Source organism: Ooceraea biroi, chromosome 12 (assembly GCF_003672135.1).
Source record: "Ooceraea biroi isolate clonal line C1 chromosome 12, Obir_v5.4, whole genome shotgun sequence".
NCBI classification, from domain to species: Eukaryota; Metazoa; Arthropoda; class Insecta; order Hymenoptera; family Formicidae; genus Ooceraea; species Ooceraea biroi.
The window spans coordinates 10,881,131-10,899,038 of record NC_039517.1 but is presented as its reverse complement, the minus strand read 5'-3'; the positions used below and the strand labels follow the sequence as shown (position 1 = coordinate 10,899,038).

Genomic DNA, 17,908 nt, shown 5'->3' with positions numbered 1-17,908 from the left:
ATTATTAGCTGGCATTCAAAACTCGAAAGTTCATAGCTGCAATTACCAAAGTTCGCCATCGATCCCTTTCCTGAGCTACTGCCTCCCAATCCCCACTCTCGGCGCCTATATCATTGAGATCCGACTGAATATTGTCTACCCATCTACGTCTTGGTCTACCTAACGGTCTCTTGCCATTTGGTCTACCCGTCATAATTTTATACGCGGTTCTATCCTTTCCCATACGCGCGACATGACCCGCCCACCTTAATCTGCGTGATTTAATTACATTAATTATATCCGGACTATCATAAAGTTTATGCAGCTCGACGTTGTGTAGCCTCCGCCATTCCCCCGTTTCCTCATCGCGTTTCGCCCCGAAAATTTTCCGTAATACCTTATTCTCGAAAACCCTAAATTTCTTTTCACCTTGTAAAGTAAGTGCCCACGATTCACTTCCGTACAAAGCTACCGGGAGAATAATGGTTCGATATATTCTAAGTTTTAAACGCCTAGATAATAACCGCGACCCAAGTAATTTACGGACCGAATAAAAGGCTGTATTTCCCGCGTTGATTCTTTTCTTAAGTTCTACCCCACTATCATTTCCCTGATTAATAATCGTTTCCAAGTATTTAAAATTGTCTACTCTTTCGAATATATTATCGCAAACCTGTAAATTATCGTTATCCTGATCCCTACTAGTTACCATGTATTTGGTCTTTTCCACACTAACCTGTAAACCGAGATATTTAGCATAATCTATCAATAATTCCGCATTTCTTATAATCGTTTCCTTATCGTCGCCTAGCCACGCAGTATCATCCGCATATGTTAAAACTTGAGTTTTACCGTTCAATTGCAGGCCATCCCCACTCTTCTGTACTTCTCTAATTGCATATTCTAAAACTAAATTAAATAAAAGAGGGGATAATGCATCGCTTTGTTTTAGCCCACTATGAATATCAAAAGTGTTTGAGATTTTGTTACCGACTTTTACTCTATCCTTTGTCTCTTTTAAACAAGCCTGAATTAAACTATTTAATTTTTTGGGTACCCCTATATAGGCCAGAATTTTAAACAGTGTCGCTCTGTTAATTGAATTGTATGCTTTTTTAAAATTTACATACAATTGATGGACTGGTTGACCAAATTCCCATTTTTTCTCTAAAATTTGTCGAAGAGTAAAAATCTGATCCGAAGTTGACCTATTTCTCTTAAATCCGCATTGATGATCCCCGATTATATCTTCCGCGTATGGTGTCAATCTCGCGAGTAAAATGTTCGACAAAACCTTATAACAAGTTGATAAAAGAGAAATTCCACGATAATTATTGCAATCCATTTTGTCCCCCTTTTTAAAAATCGGAACTATCAACGATTCTGTCCATTGTTCCGGCAGCTCTTCTTTATTCCAAATAATTTTAACTAATTTATGAATTTCGTTCGTTAACTTATTTCCCCCCAATTTTAATAGTTCTGCCGGAATCAAATCTATACCCGGAGCTTTGTAATTTTTGAGCCTTTTAATTGCGTTTTTAGTTTCTAACACCGTCGGTTCGTCGATTAAAGGTTCCGCCGTATATACTTCTAAGTTTTCGACAGCTGGATCATTTTCAAATTGGACGTTTAACAGCTGATCAAAATAATTTTTCCACGTATCCAAAATTCCTGCCGTGTCCGTAATTAAATTCCCGTTTTCGTCTCTGAGCATCTCCGTTTTAGGCTGAAACCCTTTTCTCCAGTTATTTATTCCTATATACATCCCGCGTATGTTTTTATTTCGACAGTTTTCATCGATCTCCTCTACCTTACGTTTTAAGTAGTGACGCTTCTTACTTCTAACTAAATCCCTGGCCGATTTACTACTTTTATTATATACCTCTTTGTTAGTGTCCGATTTATCCGATAGCCATCTTAACCGCGCCTTAGTTCTTTCTTTAATCATGTTTTCGCATTTCGAATCAAACCACGGTTTATTTTTTTTACTTCTTCTGCAATAACCGATCGTACTTTCCGCCGATTTAATCACAACATCCCGTACGTTTTCCTATTGCTTATTAACCGCGTTATCTTCCGTTTCGTCGACTTCTTCTAATGCCTCGAATCTATTTACTATTTCGACCGCGTATTTGACGCCGTTGTCTTCTTCCGCGAGATTACGTACGTTTATGCGCTTAATTCCGGCCGCCTGTTCTTTATTTTTCCTTGTCGAAAGACGCTCTCTAATTTTTGCAATGACGAGAAAATTATCTGAATCACAATCTGCCCCTCTGTACGACCTAACATCAAGAATATTCGTATGTCGTCTCCTATCCACAAGAACATGATCGATTTGATTAATCGTATTTCCGTCCGGGGAAATCCACGTTTGCTTATGTATGTTTTTATGTTTGAAGCACGTGCTTTTGATAATCATATTCCTACCGGTCGCGAAATTAATTACCCTATTACTATTTTCGTTGCTGCCATCGTGTAGGCTTTCCAATCCGATGGTCGGTTTAAAAATTTCCTCTTTACCAATTTTCGCGTTAAAGTCCCCTAACACGATTTTCATATAATCGCTTGGTAACTGATCTATGATGTGTTCGAGCTCGTCGTAAAATCCGTCTTTAAGTTCGTCTTCCTTATCTTCGGTTGGCGCGTGTGCGTTTATTATCGCGATTTTATACCAACGACCTTGTACGACAAGTAACCCTAACCTTTCGTTGACGAACCTAATATTCCTGATCGCGGACGAGATTTTGTTGTTAATCAAAAAACCGACGCCAAAACTATGGGTTTCCGACCCCCCATAGTGTAGTGTATACGCGCCCGAATTTACTGCCCCATTCCCGTCCCACCTAGTTTCTTGTAACGCGACGATCTCCGTTCCGTATCTCCCTACTTCCCGTATCATCATTTGAAACGCGCCCGGTCTATATAAGCTTCGAACGTTCCACGTACCTACCCTAATATCCCCCCCGTTTTTCGACTTTGTGCCGCATGAATTCTTCGAAGTACCCCTCACCTGGAGATCCGAACGGAGGGGTATTTTACCTCCGGAAAATTTTACCCCGAAAGAATCCATGGCGACTTCTGGTTGTTTCTTGATAATAGTCGTTTTACGGTGTGAGTTTATCAGACCTACGCCCAACCCCCAAACAGGAGGGCCATTTCCAGTCGGCTGTCCGCGGCTGCTTATTCAATTTATTCGCAGCTAGCCCCACATAGAGGCCGTTCCTCTATCCGCAACCTGAGGACGCGCTGTGTCGTGGTGTCTGAGACCCACTCTCTTAGGGAGTTACTACACCTAGTTAACCTACCTCTAAGACTAGCGGCTGTTGTGCTAGCACAGGGTATTTTATATATAAATATTAATAGGTATTTTATGAAAAGAAAGATATTTAAAAACACAGAACCACAAATAATAACACAGACTCTTTGTTAAACGATATCACAACTTACAAGGGAAGTATCGGAACTGTTCCTCACCGATTTTAGTTAGCTTTGAACATGTTGTAGAGCATTGAAAAATATTAGACACATATTGTTTTTAGCGGCTTATCTCAACGTTTAGGGTTTGAAACTTCTCGAAAATAACGGATTTTTTCATTCTTAGCGAATATCTTCGAAAATATTATATAAAATATATAAAAAAATGTTTCATACAAAAGTTTTATGGTATTTTATACTCTTTACAACGGTCTATTCACATTTTTCGAAAATGTCAAATTTTTTAATTTACCCCTACTTCCACTCATTAATGTTGCAAAATTTAAGAATTCGGTAAGGATAAAAATTAAAGATCATCAAATGCCAAATCCAGCTATGCATAACAATATTATGTTTCCACGATTCAATTTTTGGGAAAACGAAATGATAACATCGTGATATAGGTGCCGCGCTGTAGATAGGTGTTGCGTTATTTCTCTTGCGCTGTACTCAATAACTGCATATTATGCATGTTTTCCGATACTAAATACAATATGAAAACGAATTAATCCTAAAGACATAATACGGAACGTATTACACGAAATAAAGATGTGAGCATACATTTATGTGAATATGTAACAATAATAACATACGTGTGTGTATAACGTCATTTGTTCAGAAAGAAATTGTTTTCAAAATTTTCAAAATTAATGTATAAAATCTTTCAGTATCATATTAAAGATAACAAGATCAAAATCGAAGTAAATTAAAATAGCTGCAATGCGTACAATAACGAAACACAGATCGTTACTCCTTTAGGTATGAGCGCATGTGTGATGTGCAAATATAACATATTCACATTGCTTCAGGAGATGTAACGAGGCTTAATATAAATTATGAAATAATTTATCACGTAATAATTTGTCATTGCTTAATTTTTTATCATTATCAAATAACTAATAAAGAGATTATTTTTTAACTATTTTTGTTTGGTTTGTTAGAGCTAGTTTTACAAACGGTGACCTTTCTATACTATCTTTTTTCTTAATAAATTCTGGATCGTTAACATAAATATTTAGACAAAGGTCATCGTTCAATTGATCATCATCAAAATTATGAGTTTTAGAGGTAAAATCAGTTTGTAATCTTATTTCTAACATTGACTTAACTTCGAATTCAAATTGTGTTGTGGCGATTCTGGGCAACTTCCGAAATTAAATTATCATTTTTATCGTTATCAGTGGTTCCCAATCCGTGGTCCGCGGCTATCATTATTAATTTAGTATTCAGTTTGATTTTTCTCTGATTCTTCCTACATATTTAATAATCCTATATTTTCTAAGTAATTACTTGTATATGTTTGAGTTGTATTGAATATTATGGAATACTTAGATTTAGATAATATGTATCCTAAAGATTTGAAATCTGAAAGGGCGTTTGAAAAAACTCACATTCTTTCGATGCAGAGATGTTAGATTTGAGCTGGCTCACTCTAAGATAGGGAGCTTGCAAACTTCTAGAACGTTTGTAAATAAAACCAGCTTTGAGATTATGTTTAACAACTATAAATAACACATGTATAAATCCCCCATTTGAAATTGTCGAGTTCTTTACGTTATCTAAAGAATTTGGGTTACGTTTGCTCGATCTTTTCTAATTCCGTTCGCGATTGTGCGAGGAGAAGCGACAGGGACAGGGAGTGGGGGGCCACAGTTGAGACAGAATACATCCACCTCTCTGTTGATCCTCCTGGCACGCTTTTGCCTAGGCTTAGCATATAGGCAAGGCCTCTCCATTAGTATAAGCTCTATGGTTGCAACCCTCTAAATAACATTGAGGCGCATCTGTTACAAGCATCCTTCACTCACTTCGCACTCTTTAATCTTACTGCTAAAAACAGAAAACAACTAAATAAAAAATAAAAGCTAAAAAGGTAAATATTTGGCTTTACACAGTCAGCCCCAAATGACTTCCAGTTGACATTGATGTTGACTTTGACCTCTAAGGATATCAAGGTCATTAATGTCGCTCATTGTTTATTAAACAGTTTATTAAACAGTTTATTAAACAGTTATAAACAAACGCAGTTTAATAGTTTCACATGCTTTTGCGACAGTCCATGCAAAGTGAGGACTTCATCTTCACATGTATTATAGAGCAGTGGTTGGAATTACTTCCACTTTCGAGGCGATTTTCAAAAGCAACGTCTACTTTTATCCCTTTGCCTCTCTGCACCACCGGCGAATCCTCCAAGTGACGGTCGCGGCGCTCGGGCGCAGGAGTGTCACATCAGTCATATGTTGGCTGGTACTTGCGCTGGGCACGCTTCCTAATTACTAATCTATTCTTATCGAAATATGTTTTATGTTTTTATTTTTATATATGCTATCAATATATTTATATTATACAACGCGACAATAGCTTTCCACGTCACCCATGAGGTACTATTGCCGACGCGTTTTTTTTAAGTGGTATCCCCAATAGGCCTATATTCCACTGAAGAAGAACGACATTTAACTTTATTTTTGTAATTGGAAATATATACTATTAAAAAATTATGGATCAGATCTTCTGAATCGTTTATGTGAGTCTACAAGTGTCGGTATGTCGACATTGATGTTTGAGATGTTTGTTTGCATCAATGAATATAAAGACTTGTCGTTTAATGTAGAATGTTTTTCCGTTTATATATATTTAATTTTAGAAAAGGAACATTCACATAAAATTGAAGAATCTACAATTCCAGGAGGAACTTTGCAAACTGCAAACAGATATTTCTCTTAAATCGCGAACAGAGAAAGGAATAGAATTCTTTAAAATTTTAGAGAAATCGTCTTATCTCAAATTAATAAATTTCAGTCTTCGTATTTTCTCAATGTTTAGTTCTACTTATTTATGTGAATGTTCCTTTTCTAAAATGAAATATATATAAACGGAAAAACATTCTACATTAAACGACAAGTCTTTATATTCATTGATGCAAACAAACATCTCAAACATCAATGTCGACATGCCGACACTTGTAGACTCACATAAACGATTCAGAAGATCTGATCCATAATTTTTTAATAGTATATATTTCCAATTACAAAAATAAAGTTAAATGTCGTTCTTCTTCAGTTGAATATAGGCCTATTGGGGATACCACTTAAAAAAAACGCGTCGGCAATAGTACCTCATGGGTGACGTGGAAAGCTATTGTCGCGTTGTATAATATAAATATATTGATAGCATATATAAAAATAAAAACATAAAACATATTTCGATAAGAATAGATTAGTAATTAGGAAGCGCGCCCAGCGCAAGTACCAGCCAACATATGACTGATGTGACACTCCTGCGCCCGAGCGCCGCGACCGTCACTTGGAGGATTCGCTGGTGGTGCAGAGGCAAGGGGATAAAAGTAGGCGTTGCTTTTGAAAATCGCCTTGAAAGTGGAAGTAATTCTGACCACTGTTATAGAGGTTATCTTCCTCAGTGACCTTCAAAAGGTTTCGGCCGTCGCTTGTTGTTTATTAAACAGTTATTAACAAAAGAAGTTAAATGATTTTGCACGAATATTCAGCTGTCCACGTGAAAGGAAATGTTATGGGTGGAACCCCTCCCTCTGAGTTGAGTTAAGTTAGGTTAGGTTAAGTTTTGCGTTCACAGGGTGCAGCCCCTCCCCCGCCCACACTTCTATTATTCATATCTATAGATCCTTTATAGATTTGCAGATTCCAGTGTTTTATGCTGTGTGGACAGGAAAGAGACTCTATCTGCACCGCCTTCACGCATAAACCTAACCGGGAGGGGCTCATTTGCGCACAGTACAATTGGACACGTTGCAAATGGACACCGTGATATTAGACACATAAGGTTGCGCACCGTTCGATTGGACACATGACTTTTGCACACCGTTCGTTTGGACACATATTTTTGGCGCACCGTTCGATTGGACACCGTTGCTTTTGGACATAACATATACTATTGCATACTTTTGAATAAACATACATATTTATGTGGGAGATTTTTGCAATTGAAAATTGTTATTTATTTTATGTTGCAAATAAACGTTTGTTATATTACACAGTTCTTTCGCGCACAGATATTACGCGCACAGTTCTTTCGCGCGGGCGTATCCCGTTTCGACACGTAACGATTGGACACCGCACGATTGGACACGTAATATTGAACACGTAACGATTGGACACCGCACGATTGGACACCGCACTATTAGACACCGCACGATTGGACACCAATTTACAACCGATGATAAGACGCTACAACGCTGCGATGCTACCGTGCTTACTTTGCGCATACGTGCGATATTTAATAAATTTAAAAAGCATATGCTAAGAGTATATGAAGCGAGGTCCACGCAAAGCAAAGTTCTACATTGTAACTTCCACGCAGTACTTTTGGTCACTCCAAAGTTTTGTTAGTTTTTTTATGTGGAAGAGTACTAGGTGACGGGCGAAGCCCGTCTCCTCGTGCTCTTCCACCCAAGCATATACTTTCCCAGTATAAAAAATTAATAATATTAAAGTAAGAAAGTTTATACTGGGAAAGTATCCACACTGTATCCACGCATGTACTTTGCAAGACAAAGCAATGTTTACTCTACATCTAATTTTGACTCTTACTTATTAGAATGAACTTTGCTAATATATTGCAGACTTAGAGCCAGCGCACGTACATTGTCGTAGCGTCTTATCATCGGTTGTAAATTGGTGTCCAATTGTGCAGTGTCTAATAGTGCGGTTAGTGCGGTGTCCAATCGTTACGTGTCCAAATGGAGGCTACCCGAACTGTGCGCGAAAGAACTGTGCGCGAAAGATCTGTGCGCAAAAGAACTGTATAATATAACAAACGTTTATTTGCAACATAAAAGTAATAACAATTTTCAATTTCAACAATCTCCCACATAAATATGTATGTTTATTCAAAAGTATGCAATAGTATATGTTGTGTCCAAAAACAACGGTGTCTAATCGAACGGTGCGCCAAAAATATGTGTCCAATTGAACAGTGTGTAAAACCCATGTGTCTAATCGAACGGTGCGCAACTTTATGTGTCTAATATCACGGTGTCCATTTGCAACTTGTCCAATTGTACTGTGCGCAAATGAAGGCTTCTCAACCTAACCTAACCTATCCTAACTTAACCCATAACACCTCATTCCGCGGAGGCAGCTGAAAATTCATGCATTATTAACAAAAAGATATTTAATGATATTGCAAATCTATAGATATGAATAGTGGAAGTGTGGGCTCCGCCCCTCCCCCTGTCCCCTCTCAAAAAACCTTTTTTTGTTCAGGCGGGGGAATCTTCTTCGACTTCCCGTGGTCCCTGGGAGGACATACAGGGGAGTGTGGGGCTTTAAACCACTAAACCTAACCGCCGTTGGCCTGCCCGGGTGGTAGGTTGGGGCGCAGTACCTGCATCAGCATAACCCGCGCCCCTACCACCTCCTCGGTCTTCCCTACTCGCCCCTTCGGGCTCATCCCTACGGGGAAGTGTGGCCAACCACCACTTTCCCGTATCCTTCCATCGTGGATGGTTTTTTACAACTGGGAGGGGTACCCAGCCCCTACCAGTGCCATCCCTAACCCGGCCCCCCTACCCCACCCCTCACCAGGGCAGGAGCCTTATCCGCTCCTACCCCAGAGGGCGGGACCGGTTCCTTCGCGAGGGGCCGGTCCCGCCTGTCTTCCCTACCCCCCACCCTGGAGACCGAGTCTTACTCAGTCTCCATCGCGGAGGTTGCGTCCTCCGAGGGAGTATTGGAGAGCTACTCCCCGCGGGGTCGCTCGCCCTCGGTGGGCCCGGCTTCGAGTAGTCGGTCGCCGTCATTGCCCGTGTTACGGGTCTCCGCTGCCGCTGCTCCTTGGGCGGCGGCATTTCGAGCCGCTCAATGGCCTGTTTATAGGCCGAGACTTGAGCGGCGATTGCTTCCTCCTAAGGAGATCGCGACCTCGCTACGCTCCTCCCCGCTGTTGGAATTAGAGCTGCAGGGGGAGGAGAAGGTTCGCTGCTGGGAGGTGGGGGCTCTCAAAAAAACCTAAGCTAACCTAACCTAACTCAACCCGTAACTCCTCTTTTCCTCTTTTCGTGTGGACAGCTGCAAATTTGTGCAATATTACATTAAAGGTTTTAATAACTTTTTACTAAACTACGAGCGACGACTAAAACTTTGTGTAGATTACTCGGGACAATGACCTCTATATGTCAAGGTCAAATTCTGGTTTGGTATGGACACCTGAATATTCATACAAAACTATTAAACTTCTTTTGTTAATAACTTTTTAATAAACAATGACCGCCGGCTAAACCCTTCTGAAGGTCACTCAAGGTGATCTTGATGACATATTAAAAAATTATTGAAATCGAGATGGCGCCTGTTTTCTATATATTTATCCCAGACATTATTACTTCAATAATTTATACGAATGAAATCTTGAGGCAAGTGTTTACACAAATGTTTGAAAAGTAGTCTCCAATAAAGAATATACATATCTACAGTGTGTATAACATACAAAACACAAACTGTTCCTACACGAATAGCGCTTGAAACGGCCGCTTAATGATTTTCCCCAAGAACGACATATTTTTTGTCTGCCTTAAAAATATTATAATTCTTAAAGGTATCCTGGCTAATAAACTCCTTTGCTTCGTCTGTTCTATTATCGACGGAGTGAGTGATTTTTTAAAATAGATCTTTTCATTAATTGCGCAGAATGAAAAATCCTTTTGTACGATAAAAGAAATCCTTTTGCACGATATCAAGGAATTAATGTTCTGTTTTACTCTTGGGACACGGTGTTATACAAAAATATATTCAGAAAATTGTAGCGCACAGAACTCTTTTTATTTACACTTCTAAATTCACTTCTAAAAGCATCCTCATATTCCTCCATTGTGTCCCCACACCGCTAGACAGCGATTTTGTGCATACAAAATGCATAACTTTCATATTAGGCAAATTAATGTAATGAAGTTAGGTCACAAGCCGATAACAAAACTGCAATTTTTGAACTTTTTTCCATTTTGAATATAAAGTCCTGTTTCGCGGACTTTCTTACTATGTACTTTATTTGTGAAAAAGGATTTTTTATTCTTCGCAACTAATAAAACTAATAAAAACTAATACTAATAAAAACTAATAAAAACGAATTCTGTGTGCTACAATCCTCAATTTTGTCGGTAATACAGATGACTCCAGGATCCCCTTAATTCTTATAATTATAGGCCGAAAGGAAACTTCACATACATTTTGAACCAAATCGGAGGTGAGACCTCTAATATAAAAATTTATCGAAACAAACAATTTTAATAAAACAATCATGCGTGTTTATAGAAATATAATATTAATAAATATAAAAACGTAATAAATTATTAGATATGTAACGTAGAAATAATTAGGTATCTATGATTTTAAAAAAAGAAGATAAATTGGCCTGTCGTAATCGTGTTGATCTATTCTTTGCAGCAATATCTCGCCATTTTTTTATCATAAATATATCAGCTGGTGTTGCACCTTCTTGCTGTTCCACGTACATCAACGCAGTTTCAAGAGCGGACACCGCATTCGAATGAGAAATTCTCTGCTCAATTACTTCTTCATCAGACTCTTCTGACTCTTTTGAGGACTTCCTGTCGACAAGAGTTATTATCTCTGTATCAGTATACTCTAATTCTTTATCGTCGCCTGTTATCCATTCTTCAATGTTTGATTCCGTAACTTCGTCCGTTCCAGGAAGAGTTCTTATCATTTCTAGCAATGGAAATTCCTTTGATGACTTCCCTTCTTCAATTAATTCATTTGGTACCTCTTTTTGCTCAGAAATATCGATAAACTTACGCCAAGACTTACTCAAAGTGTTTGGTTTTACTTCGTCTCATGACTGAGCTATCCAAAACACTACATTCTTCAGATTAATCTTCTTTTGATAATCGATTAATTCTTGGCCATTTTCAACTGCTTTTAAAAGGAATTTTAAAAGATGAAATCGGTACCGTCGCTTTAAAGTTTCAAGAACACCTTGATCCATAGACTGAATTAAAGACGTTACGTGAGGTGGAAAGAATTTTACGATGATATCGCCATTACGTAGTGTGTCTTCGTTTGGATGTGAAGGCGCATTATCAAGAAACAAAATGGCTTTTCTTGGAAGTTTCATCTTCTTCAAACATTGAATATTAGTTATTCTATCGATCTTCCTGGCTAAACGTATGCTAGATGGTCAGCAATCCTCTATTATTTTATTATATGAATAATATGAATAATAAAATAATAGAGGATTGCTGACCATCTAGCATACGTTTAGCCAGGAAGATCGATAGAATAACTAATATTTAATATGAAATTAACTGGCGAGTAATAATAATATTTCAATTTCTTCAAATATTGTTCAACTTTAGGGACCAATTGTTCGCGCCGCGATGAGCCGAGGTGATTGCGCGTCGGGAAGACGGTAGAGAGGACGAACGACCACGAGTAACGAGACAAGACTTGTTGACAATACCACACGATTATATTTACAAAATTTACACTTGATTACAGGTTATGCGAAACACGTTATCACGATCGGGTTGAGCGTGCAATAGCTTTCCGAAAATGAGTCGTTAATTCGAGTTTAGCTTTCCGAAAATGAGTCGTTAATTCGAGTTTAGCTTTCCGAAAATGAGTCGTTAATTCGAGTTTAGCTTGCTGACTGGCATGCCCGGAGCGCGAGGTTTGGGGTTTTATACTCCCCCACTATCGTCACCTCGCCTTTGTCTCCGGCCATCCCGAGCCATCAGCCATAGACAACGGTTCCTTGTTCTCCGGCGATCAGCTGTTTTGATATCGCGACCAAGCAGCTGATCGACCGGAGCCTACACGTGTCGCAGACCGGACCACGCTGTTTCTTGCGGTGTTTGTCTCCACGACCTCGCTTTTTCTGGCAAGGTATCGGAGACATACAAACAGCCGACTCGCCCGCAACTGCTTTCCAGTAGATTCTGGAAAGTTCCCGTTGCTCACGATACCGGGAATTAATCGCGCTATTCCGCGAACACCAATTCTTCATGAAACCACAATGTAAAGAGCGCAACATCCATCCAAGCATTTTTTTTTACTCTTGTAGTAAACTGGTATAATTGTTATCGATAGGTTTTTGAATGTACGAGGTTTTGCAGATTTTCCAATGATCATAAGAGGCAGTTTATGTTTACCAGAAGCATTGCTACAAGCCAATACGGTTATTCTTTCCTTGCTTCGTTTGTATCCTGGAGCTGATGATTCTTCACGCCATGCCAAAGTTTTTGTTGGTAACATTTTGTAATTCAAGCCTGTTTCATCACAATTATAAATCTGTTCTGAACAGTAACCTTCTTCGTTGATCATTCTTTGAACTTTTTCTTTGAAAGTGTCTACGACATTATTATCTGCAGATAATTTTTCTCCACAAATACTAAGTTGCCATATACCGTATCTTTTTTTCTATTGATGAAGCCAGCCATTGCTGGCTGTGAAACATTCAGTTTTCTCTGGGAAATATGCACGTAGTGACAACGCTTTTGCCTGTAGTATTGGTCCTGAAATTGGAGATCCTTTTTTTCTTTGTTGCATAAACCATAAAAATAATGCTTTTTCCACTTTTGTGTACTCGCTTCTCTTCATTGTTTTACGTTGAGCAGACATTGACGATTTCTCTTTCCATGCTTTCAATTTCGCTCGGTTGCGCATCCAGTCTCCGATGGTGACTCGCCCAACATTAAGTTCAGCAGCAATCTTTTTATGACACTCCCCTTTATCAGTACGTTCAAGAGCCTTAACTTCGTTTCAAAAGAAATACAGGTTTTCTTGCGTTTTGTGGACATCATTCCTTATTAGCTGTTAACGAGACGAACGAGATAAACAAATGAATATAACAAAACAAGTTCAATAATTCGCCAGTAAATAATAATGCAGTAACTTTATTGGTACAAATAAAAACGAAAAACAAAAATAAAAATAAAAATAGAAATAAAATTACATAATGGACATATTTTGCAATAAAAATGAATACTGACTTGCTGAATGTAACCGACATAACTCGTTACAGCGGAGAGGAAAGACACAACGTAACCCGACTCAGACAAACATCCATCCTCATCTGAGGTAAAGCTTGTTATGAACCATGTCTCAGATACACGAAAAGATTCACGCGCACATCACAATATTATCATATTCAATAGGCAAGTTCTCTGTGTCATTCTGCGAATTAATAGTCTTATTATGTCGTTTAAATGATTTTCCTGGTGCAGAACTTTGACATTTGACATAGCGAGGTCGGATAAAGCGGGTGGTCGGATAAAGCGGGGTCGGATAATGCGGGCTCTACTGTACTATAGTTACATTTGATTTAATACTCTTTAGTGGTAACCCAGTAAGCAAAATGTGTGCAATATGCAAGCAGATTAGCAACAGATTACTGCAGAAGTTGATAGAAAATTTGCATCCATTATGTCCGCAATAGGATAGTGACCTGCCAGCAGAGCCTGCTACAGACTCTAACAGCAGATTGGCGGCAGAAACCGAACAGGATCTGCAGTTTTTGGCCATTCATAGCATCCATTTAACTGCAGATCCTGTTCGGTTTCTGCTGCCAATCTGCCGTCAGATTGTGCGTGTGCAGATCCTGTTTGGTTTCTGCCGCCAATCTGACGTCAGAGTCTGTTAGCAGGCTCTGCACGGTTTTTGGTACCAATTTGTGATCTTAATCGATAATATCAACTTCTGCATCATATTTGCAATCTTTTTGTTGACAACAATTGATAGCAGACATTTGGCATAATCTGCTTTCGACAGACTTGGCTATCTGGGAATATATTGACTTTAATCAAAATGATAATACAAGTACTCCATCTTAACATACGATATTTAACATAAGATATCTTTTTATTAAAAGTAAGTACGTTATTTATATTCTTTACCGTTTATTGTTTGGTGCAGCTCCGAATATAGCAGCTATAGAGAGCCACAATTGGTTACTGCATCGGCATTATGTGAGACACGAGTACAGCGCTTGCAAATTACTTATTGAGCAAGAATTGATGAAATCCAATAGTCACGAATATGCTAATTATCTGAAGGTGAGATAAATGTATATAACAAATAAAAATTAGCGTGTACACACTCGTTACTATTCCATGTTAAATTGCAAATATTTTAACAAACTTATTTGCAATAAGTATTAAGCATTTCTCTTATTATGCAGTTGTATTGCGATACATATAATTGTTTTCTTTCTTATAGGGTTTAATCTTCAGAAAGGAGGGCAAAATTCAAGATTCATTGGATTGTTTTCAGACCGCGTACAATGTAAATTCGGCGAACGTTGATAATGTTAAGCAAATTGCGAAGTCCTTGTAAGTAATATTGATCAGGAACTATTTGTATCCGCAGTTTAATATGTATGTACGATAAATAATAATTTTGTTCTGTTCAGATTAATAATAGGCAGTCATAAGCGTGCAATAGACGCATATACGGAAGCCGAAAAGATATCCGTTTTACCAGATTGGGAAATATATTACGGTCTTGGCAAGTTATTTGTTTCCAATTATATAAGATGTAAAACGTGCCTTACGTAGCACATCAACACAATTTCTGTTGATTCACTTTAACTCAATATTTCCTATGTAAATAATTTTCAATTTTAGAATTGCATGCGCGTGTAAATTTCATACATTAAAATAAAATGACAGCTTTTTTCGCCACTCAAAGCAATTTATTAGATAAATATTCAACATACGAATGTCATTTTATGAATATTTTGAAACTGACATTTTCGTGTATCTTGACACTTAAAAACATTTAGATTCGTTTATAAAATATCGCCTTCATTTCATTATGTTCTTTTTTTTACAGTTTGTTCAAACTTATTTTATGTATTCGCGTCTTTAGGATCATGTAATTTTGTCTTTAATCGTGCGTTCACCTATACCGGGAACCAGCGTTTAGATTATGTTTTCGCGCGTATCTATCCCGCAACGAGGTATTGTGTTTGCTTTTCGAGAGATTCGAGACGACTGTCCTTTCGTGTTGTCGCTCAGCTGATTTCGTCGGGGTTTCCGCGGGGTTCGCGCGGTGAGACGCAGTAATATTGGTCGCGGGTTGAGTCACCGCTCATGGAATAGCGCAAACACAATACCTCGTTGCGGGATAGATACACGCGAAAACATAACATCTAAACGCTGATTCCCGGTATAGTTGAACGCACGATTAAAGACAAAATTACATGATTCTATAGACGCGAATACATAAAATAAGTTTGAACACAGTTTAATTTAGATATATGCACAGTACCGTAACTAGCCTGCGTTGCGCCCGGAGTTCAACATTTTGCGCCCTTCCTCCCAAATATCTATAATAAAAACTTTAACTTTTTAACTAAAAAGGACATTTATTGACTACAAATAAATATATTTTTATTTTTTTATTTTTTATTTTATTTATTTTGTTTTATTTTACTTTTTTATTATTTAAAAATTATATTTCTTTTTATTTACTATCATTTATTACTACATTTATTATTACATATTAAACATTATTATTATTAATAATATTAGAATTTTCTTCGCCAATGTTAATTATAACAAATAAATACGTTATTCGACCGTTAATTGGCAGCTCATTTTATTCAATTGCACATGTGACGTTTCGACCAAGGTTTCTGGTCCTTTTTAAACAATATATATTACATCAATAACTTCATCAGCAATTTTGAAACACGGACACATTGTGAACGCAAAAGTCGTTAATTTCAAACTACAATACAAAACAATGAAATCAGTAAATAATCAGTAAAATGAATCAAATTACAATAAAATTCTCTACTTACATGCTCGCACATCAAAAATAAAACCGCATAAATTATAAATTGAGTCATTACAGAAACACTGAGTAGCAATTTCCAAGAAATAATTATCTTTGGTCTTCGCAAGACCACATTCTAAGTAAGACTGACATATACGTAGACGAAAAACATATTTTTCAAGCACGCCTAATAATCGTATCGTAAACACCAGGAAGATTGTCAGTGTCCTTTTGTAGGTTAACGGAATTATCTTGTTTTTTAATAAAGAACGTCTCCGCTATCTCTCTTCTTCGGGTAAGTTCATTACGATGCAAAACGTCAGGGTCAGCCCAATCAAAATCATGATTGAATGTCAACCGATCAACCGATGTTTACTGACAACCGAATGGTTACCAACAATCCTCCTAACATCAGACTTGTGCTCCTTCACTCTTGTCTCTACATGTCTTTTGGTTTGACCGACATAGCACGCATCACAATGTAAACAATTTAATCTATAAACAACATTCGTCTGCTTATTGTTCGGCAATAAATCCTTTCCTCTTTTAATAATTCGGTCAAGTTTTTTAAGAATAGTATATAACACTCTGAACCCAACACCTCTTAAAATTCTTTTAATGTTTTCGCTTAAATTCCTTATATAAGGTAATGTTATAAAATCTTTCCTATCAGTGATCTTGTTTATATGATGATTGCTACTCATACGTTGTATGTGTTGTAATCTTTTACTTACAAATTTATTAATAATCTTGTTCGGATAGCCATTGTTGGAAAGAATATCATTAATAATGATAATGTTCGAGTCATGAAACCTGACATCCGACAACAAGATGGCTCTATCCACCAACCCATTAATAACACTAATTTTGTATTTAAATGGATGATTAGAGAAATAATTAATATATCTACCGGACGATGTGAGTTTCCGAAACCAATTTGTTATTATCGTTCCATTATCATTAATCAGCCTAGTGTCCAAAAAAGTAATAGAGCCATCCTTCTCTATCTCGTGTATAAAACATAACCTCGGATGATAATCATTAAAAATGTCAAGAGTAGTCATCAATTTATCTTTCGGTATTATCATAATTATATCATCTACATACCGATAATATAAAGGTATAACAAAGTCAAGATCACTAAAACATTGTAATTCTAAATCCTCTAAGACTATGTCAGCTAATATCGGCGATAATGGTGAGCCCATAGGACTCCCAAAAATGTGTTCGTAAATTTGTTTGTCAAATACAAAACTAGTCGAGCAAAGTACAAAATCAATTGCATACAGAAATTGTTGTAAGTTAAGTTTTGTACCACCACAAATCAATGGCCACCTCTTTTCAATCCCTTTCATGACTAATTCTTTTGGAATATTAGTAAACAGTGATGTTGCATCAAATGACACCAATACCTCGTCAGGACCAATAGTTACGTTTTGTATATTTCTAACAAACGACCAACTGTCCTTCACAAAAGAGCCTAGTTTCGGAATACAATCCTTTAAAATCCCATTTAGATAACTAGCAATGTTGTACAATGGACTGTCATTAGTTGAGACAATAATTCTCACAGGGCAACCAGGTTTGTGGATTTTTGGTAATCCGTAACACCTTGGCAAGTTACCATTAGTGTTAAGCAAATATTTATATGTAATGTCGTCTATAATTCCTCCATCACGCCATACTTT

At 37.5% G+C, this 17,908-nt stretch overlaps 2 protein-coding genes across 3 annotated transcripts in view; one reads left to right on the top strand and one right to left on the bottom strand.

The window, feature by feature from the left end:
• The window catches only part of LOC105279524 (Bardet-Biedl syndrome 4 protein homolog), a 113,161-nt gene that overhangs the window by 16,596 nt on the left and 78,657 nt on the right, over nt 1-17,908 (top strand). For both annotated transcript variants that reach the window (XM_026973973.1, XM_011339363.3), the window contains exons 2-4: nt 14,355-14,494; nt 14,658-14,770; nt 14,851-14,945. In XM_026973973.1, coding sequence (XP_026829774.1) covers nt 14,355-14,494; nt 14,658-14,770; nt 14,851-14,945 — 348 coding nt within the window. The remainder of the gene's footprint in view (nt 1-14,354; nt 14,495-14,657; nt 14,771-14,850; nt 14,946-17,908) is intronic.
• Nucleotides 11,892-13,387, bottom strand: LOC105279509 (jerky protein homolog-like). The gene is given in 2 exon segments (XM_026973974.1): nt 11,892-13,192; nt 13,195-13,387. Coding segments are annotated over 2 exon segments (798 nt in total). The 5' UTR covers nt 13,244-13,387; the 3' UTR covers nt 11,892-12,443.